We start from the raw sequence: 22,638 nt of genomic DNA on the forward strand, positions 1-22,638 counted from the left end.
AATCATTCAAGGGATATATTAATGACTAAGCTGCTCACCTGATATTAATACAAGGTAAATAAAAATATATACACATAAACAATGAACATGATGCTAAAAAATTAATTGAACTAGAACATATAAGGATTTGGTAGGAACATAACTGGAATTTCCAAAACAACAACAATTAGAATATAATTAAAAACAAACAGTCAAGTTATTGATAGTTAAAAAGTCAAGAAACACCATACATAATCATCAAAGACTGTACGCCACAGTGCATTTTTCAATAGCATAACCTCTCAGCACATAAGTAAAGTCGGTCTCTCTGAAAACTGAACAACAGGAAAAACTTAACAATCCCTAAATAAAACTTGAACAAATTTTTAACATTACTTATGGGGATAATTACAGTGAATTCAAAAAGGTTGCAATTGGAAATCATAGAGGCTTGGGCTTAAAGTATAACCTTCATGTTAATTTCCTTTCAAAAAATATAGTTCAGATGTACTTCCTCTCATTAACATTCTGAAGTACGAATCCACCCATTGGTAACAGGGCCAGGCTCTATTCCAATTGTTATCCCTTTGTAGAAAGGCACCAAAGGACATAAAAATCATCTCTAACACTCATGCCATTCACCAAACAAAAGCACATATGAGTTCTTGTGAGGGGTACAGAGTCCTAGAGAAAATCCCAAGTTTGCAAATGTATACAAAACTACATCGCTCAGGGTTGATCATGGTTCAATGCCAAACTACTTCATAGTACACTGAAGAGAACTATATAGGACTTAAGTACACTCATTCATAATATCCTTTGCTTCACTCCCATTTTACACATTTTCCATGCAGAGGTCATTTTCCTGTCTTGACTCATGATTAGTACAGTCGTTCCCACTATTAATGTGAATTTGTAAATATGGGCATTTTTAGGATTCCACAGCCTTGTGTATAAATCAAAGGACACTCTCAGGATTATTGGATATGCAAATTTAGAGTAAAAAGAAAAAATAGAGAACCAGTTGCATTATACTCAGTATATTTTCCATTTCTGGGTACTGCCCCTGTTTTACCTGGTTGGCATGAAGAATGTGTAGATTAAAATAGGAAACAGAAATATTTACAACATAGACTCAAAAATATTTTCTCTGGTCACAGCTTTGATTAAACAACATTACATGCATTAATCAACTACCAATGCATTAAAAAATATCAAATAACAGATTAAGCTAAGAAACCTTAACGAAAAATCCTAGTTACTTGATATCTTTTTCTATTTTGTTTGAATAAGCCAGAAAGGGTGCAGGTGCAATGCCCTATATATATATTTACATTGGAGTCAAGCAAACACATCAGAAAACATAACATTTACAATGGAAGCGTTCATTTAAAAAGGGACACAGACTGCAGCTTTGAAAACTTCCCTCATTGCAACAAATGCCTTTGGTTTTCTCTGTACTACAGAAATTTTTGAAATACTATCCAGGTTGTGTGGTTAAGAAGCAAAAAGTTTTAATAGACAACTTTTGTATAGTGTGCAACTGGCTGACTGAAATTAAAAAAATGGCCTCAAATAAAATCCAGCATAACATACATTAGCAATTATATAACAAGCTAATTAACCACAACTGAAAAGTTAGCTATGCATAGTTTTGCGGATCTCAAACCTGATTTCCAATTTGCACCGGGAACTTCATATTGAGAGTCAAAATTAGCATGCTATGCATCGGCTGCAAGTGTCATTACTACACACACACAAGTGGGATTGCATTTTTCTCAAGCCAAACAACTCCCATGATCAACCTGGCTCTCATCTTGTACTAATGTAAATCCTATGGATAGTGAGATTTGCAAACCGCAGTAAGGAGACCATTTCTATCACTGTGCTGCCTGCTGTTTTCCAAGAAGATCCTGGTACATGCACACAGAAAAAATCATGCAGCTTGAATGAGGCTGGAGGCGCACAGATCCAATCTGATTTGAACAAGTGTCCTCTGGTCAGAATACGGCCCACTACGCTACCACAGTTCCTTTTCTCTAAATTAAAAAAATTCTTCAACTTATATTTAGAAATTAAAATACATACAATTGTGCTTTACCAGATGCTTTGGTCCTACCGGTGCTTCTCTGAGACTCAGGAAATGGAATGTTGCTTTCTTTCTCCTCGGGCGGACCTCGGATGCCAGATGGTTGAACCTGTGGTGTCCCTGACCTAACGTTTGCGTTTTCTTCATTTGAAGGAGGTTGAGCAGCAAATGGTCCCCTAAAAATATCAATCAATTGGTACGATGAAAAAATGTCTAAAATAACGTCAATTTGTCACTGAAATCACAATTTCTTTTGCATCCGCCAGGATAAATTTAAAAAGAGAAACCACAAAATCATCAATTAATACAGAGTTCCAAACAGATGGAGAGAAAGGAAGAGAAAATGAGAGTGAGCGAAAGCAAATAAATTATTCGGGCAAAACTGAGTTTATACTAGTATTCATGGCAATTAGCAGAAAACTGAGAGGGCAACAGAAGCCAGATAGGCAATGAGAGTAAGTCAAACACAGAATGGTACTTAACAATATTTAGCTGCTACCTTTAAATTACTTTGCAATGACGAGTGGAGCTTCTGAACTTCAGGAAGGAATTGAAGCAATTGAGATATGCATTAAAAGAAGTTATTTTGTCTAGTTGCCAAAGAGTGACTGGAATGGCATGTTAATGAAGCTCTCTAAAAAGTAATACCAATTAATAATAATAGAAAAAATTTTTTTGTAATGTCAAATATGTAACTAATGAATTATCTTGAAAAAAATATACATAGAAACATAGAACAAGTTACAAAACATTTGAGTATAATGAGTACAGTAAAACTTAACTTAGTGGTCATCAATATTTAGTGGTTTGATCCTCAAGCAGCCACTTTTCCTGTATTTTTTATATAAACAATGTTAATTTCCCCTCTTTTAGCAGCAACTTACAGTAGCCAGCAGCTAATCTTCATGCAGCTGATGTTTCATTCAAATGCATAATTTGGAATATGCTAATGAATTCATGCATCCTCTTCTATTCTTAAAATGACACTTTCTATTGAGTGCAGCATGAGTGACTTTCACTACAGACCACCTCCACTTCCATAACAGACAAATGACCACTCGCTTTCCTGAAAGTGGCCACACCTCTGTGGCAAGTGACCAGCTTTGTTTCATTCATACTGCTGACCATAAAAATCCATTCCGCTGAATAAAGAAGCAGGGAACCTGCGAGTTTTTCTAAGTCTAATAAAGTCCCACAGCTACCCACCACACAGGAAGGTATGCCATCCTAAGATGGTAACCATCGTTGAAAATCAAAAGGCAATGTTGGGTGAAATGCAGCATGAGTGCCAAAATCTTATCCTGGATAGAAGGAATTGCATCTTTTTCTTTACACATAATCTTCTTGGTAGCACAGCAAGATCTACAAAATTATACGAGGCCTGTTGAAAAATTAATTAAATTTGATTTTTCCAGAGCACAGTAGTCAGCCATCTCCTTCCACTGTGCTGCCCCATCATCACTACTGTGCGTGGGAAAAATTCAAGGGCGGATACTTTTTTGACAGGCCTCGTAGGTGGGCCAGATGCAATTGCTCCCAAGAATTCCAAAAGATTTCATTTTGCTATGGGAAATTTTGAAGGGATAAACTGAATTACATTAGGTGGGTCTTTCACAATGCTTCTTTTGCCCAATTAGTTTTCCATCTCAGTTTGTTATTTATTTCCCTTTTGTTCTTCGATTTAATTCTGTGTTTACATCCTTCCATTTTCTTCTCTTATCTATCTGCCCAATCATCTTGTCTATAATCAATGGTTTTATTGTACTTTTCCTATTTACTGTCCGCTAATTTCTAATTGACCATATACCCTGATGACTTCTTCCACCTTATGATTGTTTGGCGGCATTTATGAGCTAAAACAATGAGCAGTTGCTGGTTCTTAGGTTTTCAAGGCATTTATCAGTAGAATTTCCCTCCATTTTTTGGGTCTTCACAGTTTCCGTTGACATTGTTGCCTTTATCATGTCAATGTATGAGCCAAGACCCATTAAATTGAGAGAAATGACCCTATTATCTATAGTCACTCTTCTTCCCACCTTTTGGTTCAATATTATTGCCACTCCTCACCGGCTTCCTTCCCTCCAATGTATATTATTCTAAAACTATTGCTCTAGTAATCTATTCTTTCATCTCATCTCACACAGTCCTAAAAATTCTATATTTCTTCTCTACATCTCATGCTTTATATTTTTTAGTTTTCCTGTTCTCAACATTGCCCTAATATTCTTTTTAGTAAGAATAGTCCTATTCCCAAACCAGTTAGAATAGCCTATTTCAACCTGTTCAGCCATCATCTGTTCTGCTGCTGTCTCTTGGGGTTTGCAAGAATTTTAAGAGGTGATGGCTGTGGAAACTTTGCCTCTCCTACTGGCAGGAATGACACATGGACAATTTGGCCAAGTCCTGCTCTCACCACAACTCTTACTCAAATCTATTTCCATCATAGTAGCATAGGATAAATAATTGAAGTGGTTTCTTGTTGCCTTCCTCAAGAGTGTTTTTAATGCGACACCTTCTCTCAAATGGTTGCCTCAATGAGGCCAGATGCCTTTTGCAGCCACCTCAATAAAGAACAGATGCTGTGGGAACTACCTTTCATCTGGCTCCTATCCTTAGATCTATCTGGCATGGGTGAACCTGCCAGGAACAATTATCATTGCTCTTGCCAGCACAGCACTAGGGATTATCAAAACAATTTCTTCTGCCACATCAAGGATGCAGTCCCATGGGGAGGGCCAAAGAATAAAAGCATCTAATTTACAACAACATCTAGTAATACAATACTGAATAGAGAATGACCAAAGTCAAATGAATCACTAGTATTAGTAGTATTTTAGGGGAGGCAACCAACGGCTAAGGTCATTTGCACCATAGGGGATGGACAGGAAGGGATGAAGGGTGGAGAGAAACCCAGCGTCGGCATTAGCCTACTCTTTACGAAAGGTGCCAAGGGGTCCACAGCTTAACGTCCCATCCGACGGACGGTGTACTCACTCAAAGTGCCCTCTACAAAGCACCTCTAGTAGGGATTGAGATACCACTGAAAAATATTCAACACTGCCAGGATTTGAACCCGGACCCTCTGGGTGGGAAGCCAGTACGATAGCCACCGCACCATCTCGATCCCCATGAATCACTGGTATTAAGCATTTGAATAGCATTATCATCCTGCATTAAACCAACTGATACATTTATTTTTTATACATACATATTAATACAAAGGATGATGAAAAGAGAAGAGAAAAATCCTCCACCAAAAGAGAAATTTTCTACCAATTCACCGATAAACCTTAATGAGGGACTGCAGAATCTCTGCCAGATGAGGTTTGTTTGCAAAGATTTTGATAAGACATTTGCAGAGGAAACATTTCACAAATTGGAAAAATTTATAAATTCATTGGCATTTTTTTTAATCTAGAAAACAATGCATGAATTTAAAACAAACCACTATGATGGATTAATTATGTTCATAACTAAATTAAATAAATTAATAATTTCATTTCATATTATTATAATAAATGATTCATTTCACAGCTTCCTCTACCTCAAAATCCTACATCTCGCTTAACCTCCATTTATCAGTCACCTCCATAAACAGCCATATTTCTTTTGAGTTCACAGTTGCTGCTTAAGACAGGCTTTACTGAGTTTATCATAAGAAACCTAAACTTGCAATAATATGCCATCTACTCCTGCTCAATATACTTCAAATCAATTCTAGGGTAAAATGCAACATAAGGGCATTTACCGTGCTAAAAACCTATTCCATAATATGTACATAAACAATAAATTACCAAAATAATTCAAATTAATTAGTTAATTTTTAATTTAGCATTTCAAAACCAAAAATTGGGTACCTGCAAAAACAGTCACCTTGCACACAACCAGAAAATCTTATTTGACCGTAGTTAACAAAGTTAAAGTTTTAAAAATGGTTCAGTTTAATCCCCCCCTTGACTACTAACTTGTTCATATTTAATCTAGGATACATTTAAGTACTTTTGTACTTGCTAGCACACCACATTGTACTGTCCAGCTACCCAACTTCTCTTGTTGCCTAGGAAGGCAAATGTGAACCAATATGCAGCCTCTTTGGTGTGCAGACTATCATATATCAATCTCCTAGGCAGTATAATTGCCAAATAATCATCATTGAAACCATTCTCTCGTATGGGAAAAAAGTGACAATAATAAGAAAAATATTACGCCCAACACCGTGCACATAAATAAACTTTGAAAAGGGCAACAAAACCAGGAGTCTCATTGCTTACCATAGAAAAACGACTCACCTATCAGTGTTCACAATTTTTTCCTCAGGATGATGGCCAATAGGGGGTGGTTTCTCTACAACAGCTGGTTTAACCAAAGCATGAGGAGGATCTGGCCTGTTTAGATTATGTAGCCCAACTTCCATACTCTTTACTTGTGGATTAAGAGTTGACGGAGGAATTTGGACAACTGGTGGTTGAGCTGCCGCACTTGTACTAGGCCCCGCCACAGGTTGAAAAACATTTCGATTACCACTTGAGGGGTCATTTTTCGAGGGAGAGGATGGACAAGCTGGCTGAGGACTAAATTGCGCTGCTGGAGGGCTTTGAAAAATTCTGGTCAAGTTCTCTTCTCCTTCGTAAATCAAACGGTGATAATGTGGATCGACTGTAATGCAAAATGAGTACTTAATAACAATTAAATTTATAAAGCGATATATTTAGAGTATTATTTACCGAATGGCTTGAGTGTGAGCATTGATTGATAGTGCTGCATTTTGGAGAGTAAAACAAAAAGTTCTAAAACCGTGTGATTCTGATGTCCCCACATTGTCAGCAGTTCGTCCGTCGGAGACTTCCCACGCATTAGATACAACCGCAAATACTGAATAGTCATGACATCAAAATTCATATATTTTCCTCCTGAAAAGATAAATGCTTAGAATGGTCCGCCTCGTATTGTTACATCTAAATAAAATTAGCTACGAAGACACTCACCTAACTCCTCCCACTTGTCATTATGATCTAAAATGCGACACAATTCCTTACGCTCAAAATAAGGCAAATCGTAGATGTACTTAATGTTTGTCCTGTTAGCACTTGCCATCTTAAGACCAAAAAGTTAATTCAAGACTTTTGAGGAAAACTGTACAAATACACGTAGCAAAAAAGTACTTCAAGGAATCCAAACAGAAGAAGAGCAATAACGACAACGGCATCGGTTATGAGTAATATTGACGTTCATCATTAACGAAGAATTAAGATATTCAGTGACTTCAAAACTTCAAATTTTAAGTCCATTTTAGGGGCAAGAGCTTAACATAAAGAATTCTCAACCAAATGACATTCGATGCGCGTGCCTTTCATATCCCATTACTGACGATGTAGCAATGGTAAATGTATAAACGTTCCCGTAATATTTATTATAAAAATATAATCAAACTGAATTAATCATTCAAAAAAATTTAAAAATAAGCTCTTCAAAATGACATTGTTTTTTCTCCCGTGATGACAATAGTTTTATAGAGTATTTCAAACTGTTAAATTTATTATGTTGGTCACCGCACTTTCAGATGTTTCCGCCCGTCCACAAACACGAACCGTACAAATGCGTAAAGGAGTAAGTTGAAAATGCTGGTGAAATTGATTAGGTCTTTGAAGGTAAAACCTTAAGTGAATATTTATGTTGAGTCTAAATTGATATTCTCCCTCCTTTAAACGATTTGCTCCTCTTAATTTTTCTAGCCAAATAGGGCCATCAACCTTCTTCGTAAAAGTAAAATACACACAAGTCACAGGAATGGGCTACCTTTGGTTCCCATAGTCATTGAACAAACTGGGAGAGGGGAAAGAGCCTATGATATATACTCTCGGCTCCTAAAGGAAAGAATCATATGCGTAATGGGGCCGGTGAGTAATGCATATGTCAGTGCAAAGTCTTACATTGTCTGATTCGTTTTTAAGTGTCGTCCTAATTCTTTCAGATTTCCGATGAACTTTCCTCGTTAGTCGTTGCCCAGTTGCTATTTTTACAGTCCGAGAGCAGTAAAAAACCTGTGCATATGTACATTAACAGGTAAGAAATCGACATTTTGAATTAATGTGAAAATTATTGTTGACTAGGGGTCCATAGAATATGCAACGTCTGAATTTTATATTTAAATGAAACTTTTGCATCCTTTTGCCAAATCGCATTGAACTGGAACACGCGATTATCTATAATGATATCGTAAGTGTTAATTATCGCCCTCACTGAGTGTCACATTTACCCAGGCAATATAAATGTTAATATTGTGCCCCATCCGGAATCACAATATAATGAAATAGCTCTCCTTATCCCTCGTCAGAATGATTTATATCAATTCTTGCTGTATGTTGACGTATATACCCAAGAGAATCTTATCTTTCTGCAGTTATGTTAGTTGCAATAATGGCATGGTCTATTTGAGAAATTCTTTTCTTTGAAAATAATTTCAATATAATAATACCTAATGTTTCCATCATCACTGCTGAACTTCCCTTTGTCTTTGAATTATTATTCTTGTTTAATTTTATTTGGACCCCTTGCCCAAATAAATTATTGTTATTTTATATTCCCAAGTACGATTCTTGTTGCATTTTAAATAGGTACTGTCGGCTTAAAAATTAAATTTCATTAATATAAACGTCATTGGGTAAAATACCAGTAATCATATTAATTTATTTTTAACCAGGAAGATCCTTAAAATTGGACATCTCATACTTTTAATACCTTTTCTTTCTCTTTTAACATAAGGCACAATTGTTTTAAAGTTAACATCCAAAATGCAGAAATTTGGGTAAATAATAATCGCCTCTCTCCCCCCCACTTCTTCTGTGTTTTCCTTAATATTCATTCCACCTTTTCCATCCTCCGCACCCAGATTTCAAAAGTATCCTAATCTTAGTCTATCATCTTGCTACAGCAACCATGTTTCCCCTCTGAATAAAACCATACTCCATATCCAAGTTTTCATTACCTTTCCTTAACATCCGTACTCAATGCCTCTGTCATTAATTTTCTTCTTCTGGAAAAGCTTCTTGGCAAATGCAATTCTTATTATTTCCCTGACATTTTCTGAACTCCTATTTCAATATGTAATTTAGCTTCACTTCTTCTGAAAAACCACATAACCTTTGTGTTGTTTATATTGATTCTCATCCCAGACCTATCACACTGACTTTCCGATGCCCTCAGCAACTCCTTGGAGTACTGGCGTACCAAACCTTAATCATTCCACTAGCATAAGTAGTTTTATGAATTCCTTGCTGACTCTCGTTCCTAACTCCAATTCTTCCCATGCCTCTTAAACCCTTCCGCTGTGGCTCACTCTTGGGAAATGTACTTGTCACATGCAGTGAAAAGTGAGGATAACATGTCTCTAATGGTAATTATTGGTCTCTGTCACAATGTAATTCATTAAGGGCCTATCAAATCATAAATTAAAGTAGTCCCTTTCAAAACTATTCTCGGTAATGCCCCGGTTTTCCCAGAGGTGGATGAGTTAAATTGGAAAACATGTGGAGTAAATACATGAACCTGCTGCTGGACCAAGTACTGGAAGATGAAGGAGTAAATTAAGGGGCTCTTGTTGTCAGAATCACTTTCATTGCTAGCACTTGCTTCTGAAGAGCTAAAACATATATTACCCACCGAATTTTTGCACCCTTCATTGGATGTAAATAACCTCAACTACAATATCATCTTCGCAAAACACTCAATTTCTTTTTTGACCCAAGGACACATGATTCCTATTCATGATGAAGGTGGAAATATTGAAATTCAATATTACTCAAGATGAACATGAGCCTATGACTGTAATGAGAGTATATTTCACAACCATGCTTTCGATGCTGTTCGTCATTATCAATGATGATGGGAAGCATCGAAATTATGGTCGTGAAATATTAAATCTTTATTGTGGAAGTGTAAAGTTTCTTTTTTACCCTCACAATGAAAGAATTCCACTAAGTTAAACCTGAAACTGTTATGTCTATGGCTGTAAGTTTAAGAAAATGAGATTTTCAGAATTCTTGCAAATGCAAGGGCTATAATTCAGCATGTAATGACCCTGATCAAATATACATGCACAATGTGCTTACTACAAGGGACTCTAAACTCTGTGACTTAAAAGAAAATGAGATCTTATCTCTTGAAAGTAAGGGGAAAAGTACGTCTAAGTATGGGGCAATGGGGAATAACATGCTTCTTCAACCAGATAGGAGTGAGGGTGGGGAAAAGAGGAAGTCTGTCCGTAGTGCACTAGATGGAGAACGAAAAAGTACATTCAAGGCTGCCTTCTATGTGATCATACTAGGTACATTCATAGTGGTGAAAGTGTTAACCATGCCCTCCATGTGCGACTATACGTTGAACAGCACAGGTGATAATGGACACCCCTGTGGTACCCCTCTTTCTAACAGACTCTCCATCCCGCACTCTAACCTTAGCTGTCTTAGACATTTACTCTTTTTTTGATATTTCTCCTCTTCTATTTTCTGCTATATATTCAATTCTTCTACCCAATCTCCTATCTAACAATTACCATCGGTCTCACCATCACAGCTTTTGAGGTCATCAGAACACAAGCCACATCACCACATTTACATCACATCAAGGTTCTAGTCCATTGGGAAGGCCCTAATGATTTATGTCTCAACAAAATGATGATTATTTTATTTGGTGTTCTTTCTTATACGTATTAAATTTACCTGTAGAGATGGAATGCACTAAAATGGTAATTTTTGTGTTGTGCATTATTGAGAGAACTTAAGCTTGCTTTGATGTCATTTTCTACTGCCTAAGATGAGACTCCTTGTGTTTATTACCTTCTTTAGTCCAGGAGGAAGTGTGACAGCTGGGCTTGGTATATATGATACCATGCAGTATATCCTCCCACCTATTGCTACTTGGTGCGTCGGTCAAGCCTGTAGCATGGCTAGCCTTCTTCTTGCATCTGGCACACCATCAATGCGACATTCCCTTCCAAATGCTAGAATCATGATTCATCAACCGTCTGGGCAGGCTGGAGTGAGTATCTTACTAATGAATACATTACTCCCCTTGGCTATGTAATAAGATAAAGGATAATATCAGGTGGAGCTTTGTGGGAAGAAAATCTTAAATGTTTTTCCGTTCTCAAATTCTCCAATAATGTGTTGATCGAAAAGTGTTTCAATATATACGAGGGTATGCTGAGAAGTTATACCTCTTTATTTTTTCCATTGATATTCTTAAATATTTTTCAACAATAAAAATGGCCGATTTGGGACTTCATTGTACACCTCCACAAAGTCCCTTTACCGTATCATAACCTTTGTGATGAACGCTTTTGCCAACATTCCTCAATTTTTGTGATGGTATCGCAATACAATTGCTTATGTAGTCAACAGAACCTCAGCTTCACCTCTCCCTTGAATTATTGAGTTAATGAGTTATTCAATTCAAAGTAATGCCCCTTAAGATGTTCCTTCAGCTTAATGAAGAGAGAATGGGTGGGTAGGAATCAGTTGGGGCTGGAGGCTTAATGGCGGGTGATCCCTGACTCAGAAACTGAGGCACTCGGAATTTCCCAAGTTGGTCTTGCGCTGGTGTTTGGCCAAGCATTATCTTGTTGAAGGAGAGGCTTCGTCAAGTGATTTGCAATTTTTGCCTTGACTCATTTTCAAGAAATAGCAATTGTCAGGGACTGGCATGTTGATCCTGTCTGATGAGACCATCAGCACAATCCCTATATTTGTTGATAGTGGCCTCATTCAGCTCTTCTTAGTGGGTATGTCGAGCCCAAAGTCACGTAGTACATAGTGATGTCAGCATATTCATCACTGTGTTCAAGATCTGGAACAGTCGAGAATGGTCTACTAGAATGAAAATTAGGGTGTATTCCAGCTTATATTTTTCAAAAGTTGAAAAAAAAAGGAAATTTGCATCCTCTCATATTAAGTGATGTTGATTCCAAAGGAATTAGTATGGAAATAATAAGTCATAGGAATCGTGAAATACACAAAGTGGCATCACCAATGAATAGGTCTAATGAATGAGAATGATTTAATTATAAAAATATCCTTTTATCAATATTAAATAAAATTCAAAAACCTAGTCAAACATGCTGTGAATAAGGATAGACTTTCTACCCTGTTTTGTAGCTGATGTCCAAACCTTCTTGCATTTCTCTACTCCCATTTAGTAGTCTCTGGGCTATTGATTAAGAGAAAAAATAACCTTGATTGCTAACCTATTTGTTTGATGCTATGTAATATTTTTGAATTATAAGGGAATTCAAATCAAAAAGGAAGAAATAAATGTAGAACATTCCAAAAGTCATGAGGAATGACAAATGATGTTTGACCTGTGACAATGTCAAGCACATTGTATGAATGTCTAATTTGCTCATCCTTCCTACCCTCTCCTAGCTCACTCTGGATAAATGGTTTCGAATACAAAGGCATTCTATTGACATGCAAGTATAGAATTGTTCATGAAGGGGGACAGTAAAGCAGCTCACATTCAGCAATGTCTGGTTAATTATGTTTTTTGTGTGTACTGTAGTCAAAATAAATTATCCTCTGTTTTTTCAATGTCACATTAAGTCACTGCCATTGTGTGATTTTACAAAAATAACATTAAAGTGCTTATGTCTGTATCATATTTAAGAAACACTGCTTTACCTAGGAGCTAAGTATTAATTTGCAATGTAAGGGAAATTTAGTATCCATACTTTCACATGTGTTTCACCTGTCTCTCATTCAAAATATTTTTGATAGTTAGGGAAATAGGTTGTCTCCGTGTTGGCTGAATGCAAAATGAGAACTGTGGGAAATGGCTAGATTGTTGGAAAATTGTTGAAGGTCCTTGTTTTTTTACAAGTTCATTTCCAGTGGCTGGCATTAGCTTAGTGGATAATGTTTGTTTATCCCCTCATTCTGGCCCAAAAACTGTAATTTATGATTCTAAACTGAGTATGATGCGATGAACAAATGGATTATCATAGTATGCTTGATGAATCCTTATCTCCTCAAAGATGTTATCGGTCACTTAAGATGCGGCTTGCTTAAAATTTTAGGGTCAAGCAACTGATATACAAATTCAAGCTGAAGAGATTATAAAGTTAAAGCGGCAGATAAATGGATTATATTTAAAACATACTGGAGCACCCCTGGAGAAAATTGGTAAGTAGACTGAAATATGTCGGCTATGGTAAATAATTTGTCTTAATCATTTCATGTTTTTAACTGAAACTCAATTTCATTAACATGTAGGTCATATTCTGCTTGTTAAGTTTTCATAATTTTTATAATTGTTTCAGAAAATGTAATGGAAAGGGATCATTTCATGTCCCCTGTGGAAGCAAAAGAGTTTGGTTTAATAGACAAGATTTTAGACCATCCACCCAAGCCAGGAGAAATGGCTGATGAGACACCCAAGGGCGTCACGGGAGAAAGAACTCCTGGGGCATATGCATCTGGAGGATAATGTTGACGGTTAGGGATTGGATGTTCAGAATACTGGCTGCCACGGAAATATAGGCCATTAAGGGTTTGGAAGGTAAAGACAATGAAATAAATGGTTTCAATTGACTAGATTTTAACTCAAAATCGATCTTGAGTTTGTATTACAGAGCATTATTTTGTAACATTTTAAAACATTGAAATTAGAGGAAGTTAATATGCATACATAGTATGCTCATTTGATGTGCATTCTGAGATTTTTACTTAACTTATTAAAAAAGTTGAAGTAGCTTTTTGATTGTAATTTAAATTTGGAAGAGGTTAAAGAAGCACTTGCGGCTGTAAACAAAAGTCTTATTTTCTCGGTGGTTGTTAGATTTGTGGAAACATAATTATACAGATCCACAGATGTATGTTCTGTGGGTTCTAGTTCACAACTGGTAAATCATGACAGGAATGAGGGAGTTTTCTTGAATATAAGTTCCAGGGTATTGGCGGGGAAAGGGAGGCAAGCATAGTCATCAAGGAAACCCTGTAATGATTGGGAACCTTTTTTAATGAAATGCCTGGAATATTATTTATGTTCTCAAGTTTGGGTAGCCATGACTCGAGTGTTTTACTGCTGTCACCTAGTGAATATTTCTATGTACCATTGTCATTGGTCTTGTTCCTTGATTATGGTGATAAGTAAAATCATTCCTGATTTGAGTTCAACACATATATTCTTTGAAAAAAGTGAATCATTTATTATTAATCTATTTATTTCTATTTTTCTGAAGATCCTGTTCGGAGTTTTCCATCTGTGTAACCTGATCCATTTTTGGAGCTGTTTTACGTTATCAATCATTACAAAAAATTTGTAAAGATATGTCAAAAATTTTATAATAAAGCTGTTTTTGTTACAATAAGTGTTTTTTTAATTAAAATATTTTTTACTTTTCTTTAGCTGTTCAAGCTACATTAGTTTCATCTGCTGTATTGGATAACAATTGCTATTAACTTGAAAATACTACTGTTAGAAGATTAAAAATTATGTTGAAACCCTTCCCCCTACGATATTCTTATAAAGGAGCATGGATTTCTGGCATTTTATTGGATTTTTATGGGCTACCATGTGCACAACATGAAATTAGCCCAGAATATATTGGAAATGGAATTAACTTTGGACGTCATTATCATTTACTTTTATCTTAAAAGAATCTTAAGGTCCTGGCCTCCTAAGCTGTGCGATTCATCTAACAATGCAGTAAGATGTATAAAATGTAAAAAAGGGTGAATTTTTTATTGCACCCCTAATGAGAAATGGAGCATACTGCAGTCATTAGGTGTGTCTGGGAGCAGATGTGAACAAATTACCATTTTGCCCTCTTCCACTACGAGGTCATCTTCGAGTTACTGCAGGAGACATTTCAATTGCTAATTAAGGCAAACAGGGTAAAATAGTATTATATTCACTAGACTTACGCAATATAAATGGGTCAACATGTCGATTGTTAATGATTCTAGGCCTGAGACACCAACAAATATTGAAAATCTCGAGAGAATATGTTCGGTGGTATATGGAAATTATTAGAGAAGTTCCTTAAGAACTGGTCATCAGCGAGGATCTTTCATCAAATTTTGATTGAAGAAAACACATTTTATTGCTGCAAAATGTATGTTACAATTTTTGACTGGTGCACTTGTCTCTATGATAGAGTTTGTACAATTGCTCACTGCGGTAGGTTTAGCTCATAGGTAATGCTTATGTTGGAACAAGGCAAATTGTAGTTGATTGTCAACAATTTTCACTGGGAGCAATAAATATCCACAGAATGCTCTACAATGTTACACTTGAAAATGCCCAGCATTTTTTTAACATGCCTCTGGGCAAACAATAGTGAGAGAACCAATAAGTCATTGAAAATGTTAATTGGTCAAAATTCATGAATAATTATTCCAAACTTGGCTCAGTGGCTATTCATTGTATAATATAACCTAATCAATCAGCTTGCCATAAACTCAAATAAATATATCCTCACTTTTTTGGGACGCATATTAGCAGTGTAGAATGCGTATAGACATATATTTTACATCATCATGGTAGTTTTTACTTGCTACCACCAATTATCATTAGCTTTAGGGAGTAGCTCAGTCAAACAAAATTCCTGAACAATTTTGACTGGAGCAAATGGTCGCTCAGTAATATTTTGCACTTTGGCAGAATTGACTCCAATCTAGCCGAATAAAAAGCTGGGACAATAGCTTTTATAGATAATGGAAACCCTGGCAAAACCTTGAAAGGAAAACTTGAAAATAAAAGTGTAATTTTTAAATTATTATGGAATGCAAAAAATATGATTCTGGGGGTACCTACGCGTTAAAACCTAATAACAGAGATGAAGACCATTACAATTTTCCATTTAATAATTATTAAGCGGAAAATTGTAATGGTCTTCGTCTCTGTTATTATGGAACAATTCCACCACATCATACCTAAATCTGTAATTTACATTAAAACCTACTTGCTCGCCACATAAAATAAGCAAAGAATTTCACCTCACTTTTAATTTAGATAGCATCATCAGCAAGAGCAATTTAAAAAATACCCTATTTAACCTTTTGATAAATCTCCAGCGTAATTAGGATTCTTCGCAATTTCAACCTTAAAAAGATCACTGAGAATAATAAATATTAATTTTTCTCTTGGAACTCCCCTGGTGTCCTATGTGCCCCTAGGATTCCAAATAAGCCACTTCTGGCTTGCCATCAGGTTTCCCAGGAGTCAACCCTTGACTCTTTGATTCACTAGCAGATTAGTCTAAGCCCTGGCTCCTTGAACTTCATATTTGGCAGGAAGGTTCTGTTATTGACAATGTGCTAAGGAAGGTTTATTCAGTGATACATAAATGATGGGAATAATCCATACTTAAATGGTAACTCCCATTATCCCTGTATTGCAACTTCCAGGTAATAGTAAACAGCTCACAATTTTATACAAACTTTCATTGTAAATAATGCAGCTTGATAGCAATTAATGATAGGAAAAGGCATGGCATACGGAAAGTCATTGTTTATGAGAAAACTCAAGGAATATTTTACTTTTTCTGTTATTTTATTTATATGAAAAGAGTAATTAAGGAAATTATTTTTAAACAAATACCTGTTTTAAAAAATTATTGCAGAAAAAAATAAAATTTTTCCTGCTGGAAAATTTGTGGGATAAGGCATACAAGGTCCATCAGGAAATATTCTAGTCATGCAATATTTTGAGAAATATAGCCTTCCTAGAACAATCAGGCCTTAGTCCTCTTTGAAAGACTCCCATTGGGACCACAAATACTTATCCAAGCATTTCTTCCACTTTTCAACACAATTGGTGAAATCCTCTTTTGGAATGGCCATCAGCTGCCTTGTCTCATTGACTTTTAATCTTGTCAATGCCAAGAATTTGGTGCTGCAGTTACAGGGGACTTGCTCCAAGCAGCAAAAAATTAGTCAAGTTTTGTAAAAAAAGGTCATAATTGGAGATGAGTCATGGGTCATTGGTTACAACCCTGAAACAAAGCCCAGATTTCCCAAAAGTTAGTGAACAAAGGTAACTCAACAAAAATGTGCTGAGGCCACTGGCAGATGGTCATTCCAAAAAAGGACTTAGCCGATTGTTTTGAAAAGTAGAAGAGACCCTGGAATGAGTATGTTAGGTCCCAAGGGGAGTAATTCAATGGGGACAGAGGCCTCATTGCTCTAGGTAGACTATTTTCATCAAAATATTGCATAGCTGAATACTTTTTGGATAGCCCCTGTATTATTGAATTGTCCAGAGATTTAATAGTATAACATTTGTAAAGCAAACTGTAAAAATTTACAAGATCTTTCTGGGAACTTAAAAATGGTATAAAATCTTGGGATCCATTTAATGGGGTGTAAAAAAGTTATTAGAAATTGGAAAATGAATAGTTTAGCATCTCTTAAAAATATCTATTGGTAGACCAATGAAAGAGAGCAATTCATCCAAAGACAGCTGTTGGAGAAAGAAATCGATTGTATAGATCAAATGAGTACTGTAACAAAGAGAAAGGAAGAAATGCATCAGGCCATAGCCTATGAGGATGAAGTGGAGAAAAAAATAGAGTAGGAGAGAATTGGGTCTGAAGGCAAGAAGAGGAGAACAAGGGAGAAAGATGGACTGAAGGACCAACTGCCCATGGAAGTAAGAAGCAATAAGTGCATGAAAAAGATAGGTTGTCACACAACTTGATTAGAAAAAATCTAACCTTACACTGCACTATTTCGATGCACTAATAACACACTCTGATTTTGTGGGTATTGTGCATAATGTTGGGATTTTCCCTTTCATTCAAGATTTTTGTCATGCATCACATATTCAGGTTGGAGAAGCTTTCTTGACTTCAAGCTATGCTGACACATGGGAAAGAAACAGGGTCCCAACCAATTTGAAAGAAATATCTCCTGGTTTCCCAAACTAAACCATTCAATCACTCACAGGCAAAATTCAAGAGGGGTTCTCATATGATTTGGAAATATCTTTAGCCAACACAATTTTTAATATGTACCTTACAGAAAATAGCATAACTTATTGCTTATAACAAAAACAAATATTTACTCACTCGTGGATTACTCCTGCGATAGATCCAGAATCAAATAGGCATCTCCTAATAACCAGATAAAGTGTTTATTCACAGTTTAAATGTGATGAAATATTGAGCATACATAATATGGACTGGTAATATTAAACCTTGATGAATATATTGGTTTGTTTGATTTAGTTTTGAATCCATTGTTGGGTATTATAACCAACTGTATGACACTGCCTTTAATCCTTTTCCCTCTGCTTTTCTGTTACCATTAACTAATAAGCTGGTCTTTTAATTAAGGGCATCAAATAAATTAAGAATCTTTTCATCTTAATTCTTTGATGCAAATCCTGAGAAGAATAAAGGTAACATTAATATTTGGCTTATGTTTTATCTTCACTAATTATATATTATTGCCAAATGACAACTAACCTTTTTTATGGTACATCTTCAAAGTAGAAGAGTTGTTTTATTAATTACTATATACCACAAATTTTTACTGTTAGTAACTGTTGGCCAAGAGTAAATGTAAACTCAAATTATCAGATAACAAGATAGTAAGGCAAACTACTAGCTACTGGTGGCATGAAATGGATGAAGATATTTTTCTATGTATTCTCTGTTTTTTTGTCTCTTAACCCAGCAAATTCCCCTATGACAACTTGCAGGCTAGCTTGCCCTGAAATCATACCCTGTAAATGTGTTAGGGGTGCTACGAAAACAGCCTCAAAGATTGCAATTGAAGGGAATTTTAGATTTATTTGATGATATACGGTGAAGGGCATAAAATATTTATGTGCTTTTGTTGCATATGTTGGCAAGCTTAAATTGGGCACTTTACTGTGGCATGCTACCCATTTTTGGTTCACTTTATAAATTTAAGATACCATAAAAAACCATAAAGACAGTAATCAACCAGTAGTTCAGCTTGGTAGGTGGTAGAATTCACCCAGTTCTAAGCCCAACGGTGTGTGAAATTCATATATTAGGGTGGGGGGTGCCAGTTCCTTTTCCTGTGCTGGTAATGGTATCACTGGGAGATCTATCACCCAAAAAATCACTAAGCTTGGGTATGGTTGCAGGTACCCTGAGAGGCATGACCGAATCAAACTCAGACCCTCTGGTCAGAAGTCCAACGCTCTGCCCTTGCACTACTGCGACACAGATTTAAGATACATAACCCTTTTAAAACATGTGGCATATGGGAAAGACATCACTATCATGGAGTTAAGTTAGGGTAAGGAAAGGAGATGCCACTGATGAGGATATTTAGGTGGTCTTTCTCCCCTTTAATTTCAAACTGACAGGGTTGATGTCAAGCAATAACATTTTATGAGGTAAATGTGACATTTGGAACACTCTCTGTGTGTGCAATAAATAAAAATAAAACTCATTAAGAAGGCAAATTGCTGTTTATTTCTCAACCTATTTCTATTGCACTGCAGTATGCACCACCACCGTCACAAAAATGTTACAAAAATGTGTGCGATAAAAATAAAGAACCATGGCAATTTTAGGTGAATGGCAGGGTTTTGATGTAATAGGGTTAGGATTCTAAGTGACTTTATGAGACACAAAAAAACAATATTTCTCCACATTTGGGAAATGGCCCAAAAGACGAACCTTCCCCATTCACTCATAAATTCACCCCCACCTGGATAAAAAAGGGAAGTGGTAATGGAAACTCAGGAGACCATGATACAGATCTGTTTGATCACCCTCCTTCAACACGTTTTTGTTTTCTCACTGAAAAAAATACGATTGAGGCAAGACTCAAAAGTTAAAAAAAACAAAGCAGGCGGTAAAACAAACAGCACATTTTTTCTATGTACAAGACCATATTTACACGGAGGCGATGAACTTCTCTCCCTCTCTCATTATCTCTTTTATTTCTTCTTGAATCAAATCGTCCATCCGGATCAAAGAGTCTCAAACGAACAAAAAAAATAAAATATCCACTGTCACGATTTATATTTAAAAAAAAACGATCCTCCCGTGCATCGTCAGTCCACGTTTTTTCTTTCTTCTCTCTCTTGAAAAAAATTCATCTCTACAAAACATCTTTTTCCTCTAAATAAATCACCCTATCACAGATTTGCTGGAATGTCACACTCCTTAAGTCGTGTAGAAATTGATCCAATTTGTCCTCTTATCCACCGCACAAGACACAGCCAATACAGCCAATGAGGGGGGGTGTTTGGGGAGGGGAAACAAATGAGGGTGGGAGTGGGTGGGCGGGCAGGGGACGAACAGTGTGTGTGTGTATATATATTATATATATATATATATGGCGGAAGGGACTCTGTGGAGGGGGGTAGTTGCAAAGGGGTATTGCAATGTATGTGTGTGGGGGGGGGGGAGAGCAGTCTCCGTGGAGAAATTGCACACTCCAGAGCTGCCCTCCCGCTAACCCCGCCTCGTGTCTCTTTTAATAGTGTGGGTGGCTGGGGCTCAGTCCTCTCCAAAGATTTTTCAGTTAATGGTTAAGTCCTCCTCCTATGGGAGCGGAGGGGGGCGTATTAGGGCTTTCTGGGGAGGGGGAGTGGGGGCAAGCAGCACATCGGTTCGGTGGCGTAGTAATTGCGGGAGGGGGGAGTGGAGTGGAGTGGAGCGAGGGGGTGGCGTAGCATCATCTCGGCACCCCCACCCATTTCCATCCGTGCTCCTCGCTCCCACGACTTCCCCCCCTCCACCCCCCACCAACCCCCCTCGCCGTCCCGCGGCCCCCCCTCCCCACCCGGGGGGCAATTCCCTCAATACATTCGCTTTTTCATCTCGTCTCTCACCTTGAGAGAGCATAAGAGGTGGAGATCTTCCCCCCCCCTTCCTCACCCTCTTTCCCCTTCCACCACCACTCCTCCCCCTCCCCTCCCCCTTTTGCTCAATTTTCTACCCCCACCCAGCCAAACACCTCCTCCTCATCTCGTTTCATTTACAAAACCTGTAAGGCGGTATGCAAAGGAAAAAAGGTAGGCAGCTCAGAGGGAGAGAGAGAGACACACACACACACACACACGCACACACACACATTCACGCTTATAAGCTCCTTTATTTCTCACCTTCTCATTGCTACTTTTAATATTATTGTTATGTTTAACCGTCGAAGTAATTGTATTCGGTCGCAGTTGTTTGCGTGGCGCTCCGGAGTACACTGTGTCGCATGCCATGCCGGGGGCCTCCTGAGCACGCTTCTCCGCCCCTCCCCGCAAACACGACCTCCCCACCCTCCCAACGTCCTCCTCCGTCCTCCACTCTCCACCACATCCCCCCCACTCACCCACAGTCTTATAATGCGTTCTCCTTCATTGGCATTAAGTCTTTTGTTCAGTCCTCAACCACACCGTTTTCGTAAAAATCACCAAATTATCCTCCACTTTGTTCTTTTTTTTTGATCCTTTCCTGTTCCCCCTGGACTCCAATTTCACCCCCGCAGCCCCTCTCTCCCCCCGTCGGAGAGAAGGGTTTTCGGACAATTATTTGGCATATTAAGCCACATTCCGATAGGTATAGGTCACTCCCAGTGTTACGTGTATGGACGGCCGACCATTATGCTAATGAGACTGCATATGTAGCCAGTTTCACCTCCCATCCGACCCCCCCCCACCTTCCCTCCTACTTCCCCCCCCCCAACCAAAATGGTTCTACCCTCGAGCAACCAACCCCCTCCCCCCACCAAAAACTCATCCATTCCAACCCACCCACCGACCCCCTTATCCCCCGCCCACTCCGACCCCACCCACCGCTCGACCCTATCGTCGGAGACCTTTGTCTTCTTTATATTGCTTTTATTCTCTTCTTTTGGTCGGATCTTTTAGAGGGGGGAGGGAAAAATTATTTGGCATGCAAATGGCGATTCCATCCTCATTTTTCTCTTCCACACCCAGTCCCCACTCTTTCACGCCAAACGCGGTGTCGTGGCTTAGGTTGGCAAACAAATCTTGTCTATATACCAATCATAAAATATCGATATAGATACATCGGATGAAGTGTTCGTAAAAATTAACAATAATATATTGATCGATTAATAAATACACGGTATTTTCATACTACTGCACTCTGTATCTATGAATGTACAATTTCTGTAAGGATAAAACGATCCTACGACTGCTTATCAACATAAGGTATACATGGAATTTCAATAAAATGATCTGCGAGAACCTTAAAAAAATAACTTATTCATTTAGTGAGTGCATATCATGTCTGCTCCCGTATTAAATTATTAATTATGGCATTTGCTCGACACGCGATGCTTACCGGGCGCAAAAAAATGAAAACGGCTCAGAACTAAAACTAAAGGTGCATTCATTACATCGCTAATTCGAACAGCTCACGTGAACGTGATGCACAGAAGCGTACATATCGATAACTTTTCCGGCTCACCAATATCCGAAATTTAAATCAAAGTGAACATGTATTTGGTGGATAGTCGCGGAGTGGATCGACAAAAGCAGTGGCATCTCCGTTGCCATCCCTAGCAGTCGCGGCGGCGGGAGGTTGGACATACCCTGACCACCGCCGATAGCGCACCCCCCCCCCCACG

General features: G+C 37.6%; 2 protein-coding genes across 2 annotated transcripts in view; one reads left to right on the top strand and one right to left on the bottom strand.

Annotated features, from left to right (window-relative positions):
* The window catches only part of pll (serine/threonine-protein kinase pelle), a 34,775-nt gene extending 27,362 nt beyond the window's left edge, over nt 1–7,413 (bottom strand). The window contains exons 1-4 of the mRNA XM_071598789.1: nt 7,054–7,413; nt 6,793–6,978; nt 6,358–6,724; nt 2,081–2,244 (exon numbers count right to left, since the gene is read on the bottom strand). Of these exons, the coding sequence (XP_071454890.1) occupies nt 2,081–2,244; nt 6,358–6,724; nt 6,793–6,978; nt 7,054–7,162 (826 nt within the window). The 5' untranslated portion in view covers nt 7,163–7,413. The remainder of the gene's footprint in view (nt 1–2,080; nt 2,245–6,357; nt 6,725–6,792; nt 6,979–7,053) is intronic.
* Nucleotides 7,414–7,628: 215 nt separating this feature from the next.
* ClpP (Caseinolytic protease proteolytic subunit) lies at nt 7,629–14,442 on the top strand. The gene is made up of 7 exons (XM_071598790.1): nt 7,629–7,716; nt 7,801–7,965; nt 8,040–8,131; nt 10,912–11,104; nt 13,137–13,242; nt 13,380–13,618; nt 14,301–14,442. The coding sequence occupies exons 1-6, from the start codon at nt 7,687–7,689 to the stop codon at nt 13,544–13,546; spliced, it is 753 nt and encodes a 250-aa protein (XP_071454891.1). The 5' UTR covers nt 7,629–7,686; the 3' UTR covers nt 13,547–13,618; nt 14,301–14,442.
* Nucleotides 14,443–22,638: the final 8,196 nt, after the last annotated feature.

This window comes from Hetaerina americana, unplaced genomic scaffold, assembly GCF_022747635.1.
Source record: "Hetaerina americana unplaced genomic scaffold, ioHetAmer1.1.p SCAF_10, whole genome shotgun sequence".
NCBI classification, from domain to species: domain Eukaryota; kingdom Metazoa; phylum Arthropoda; class Insecta; order Odonata; family Calopterygidae; genus Hetaerina; species Hetaerina americana.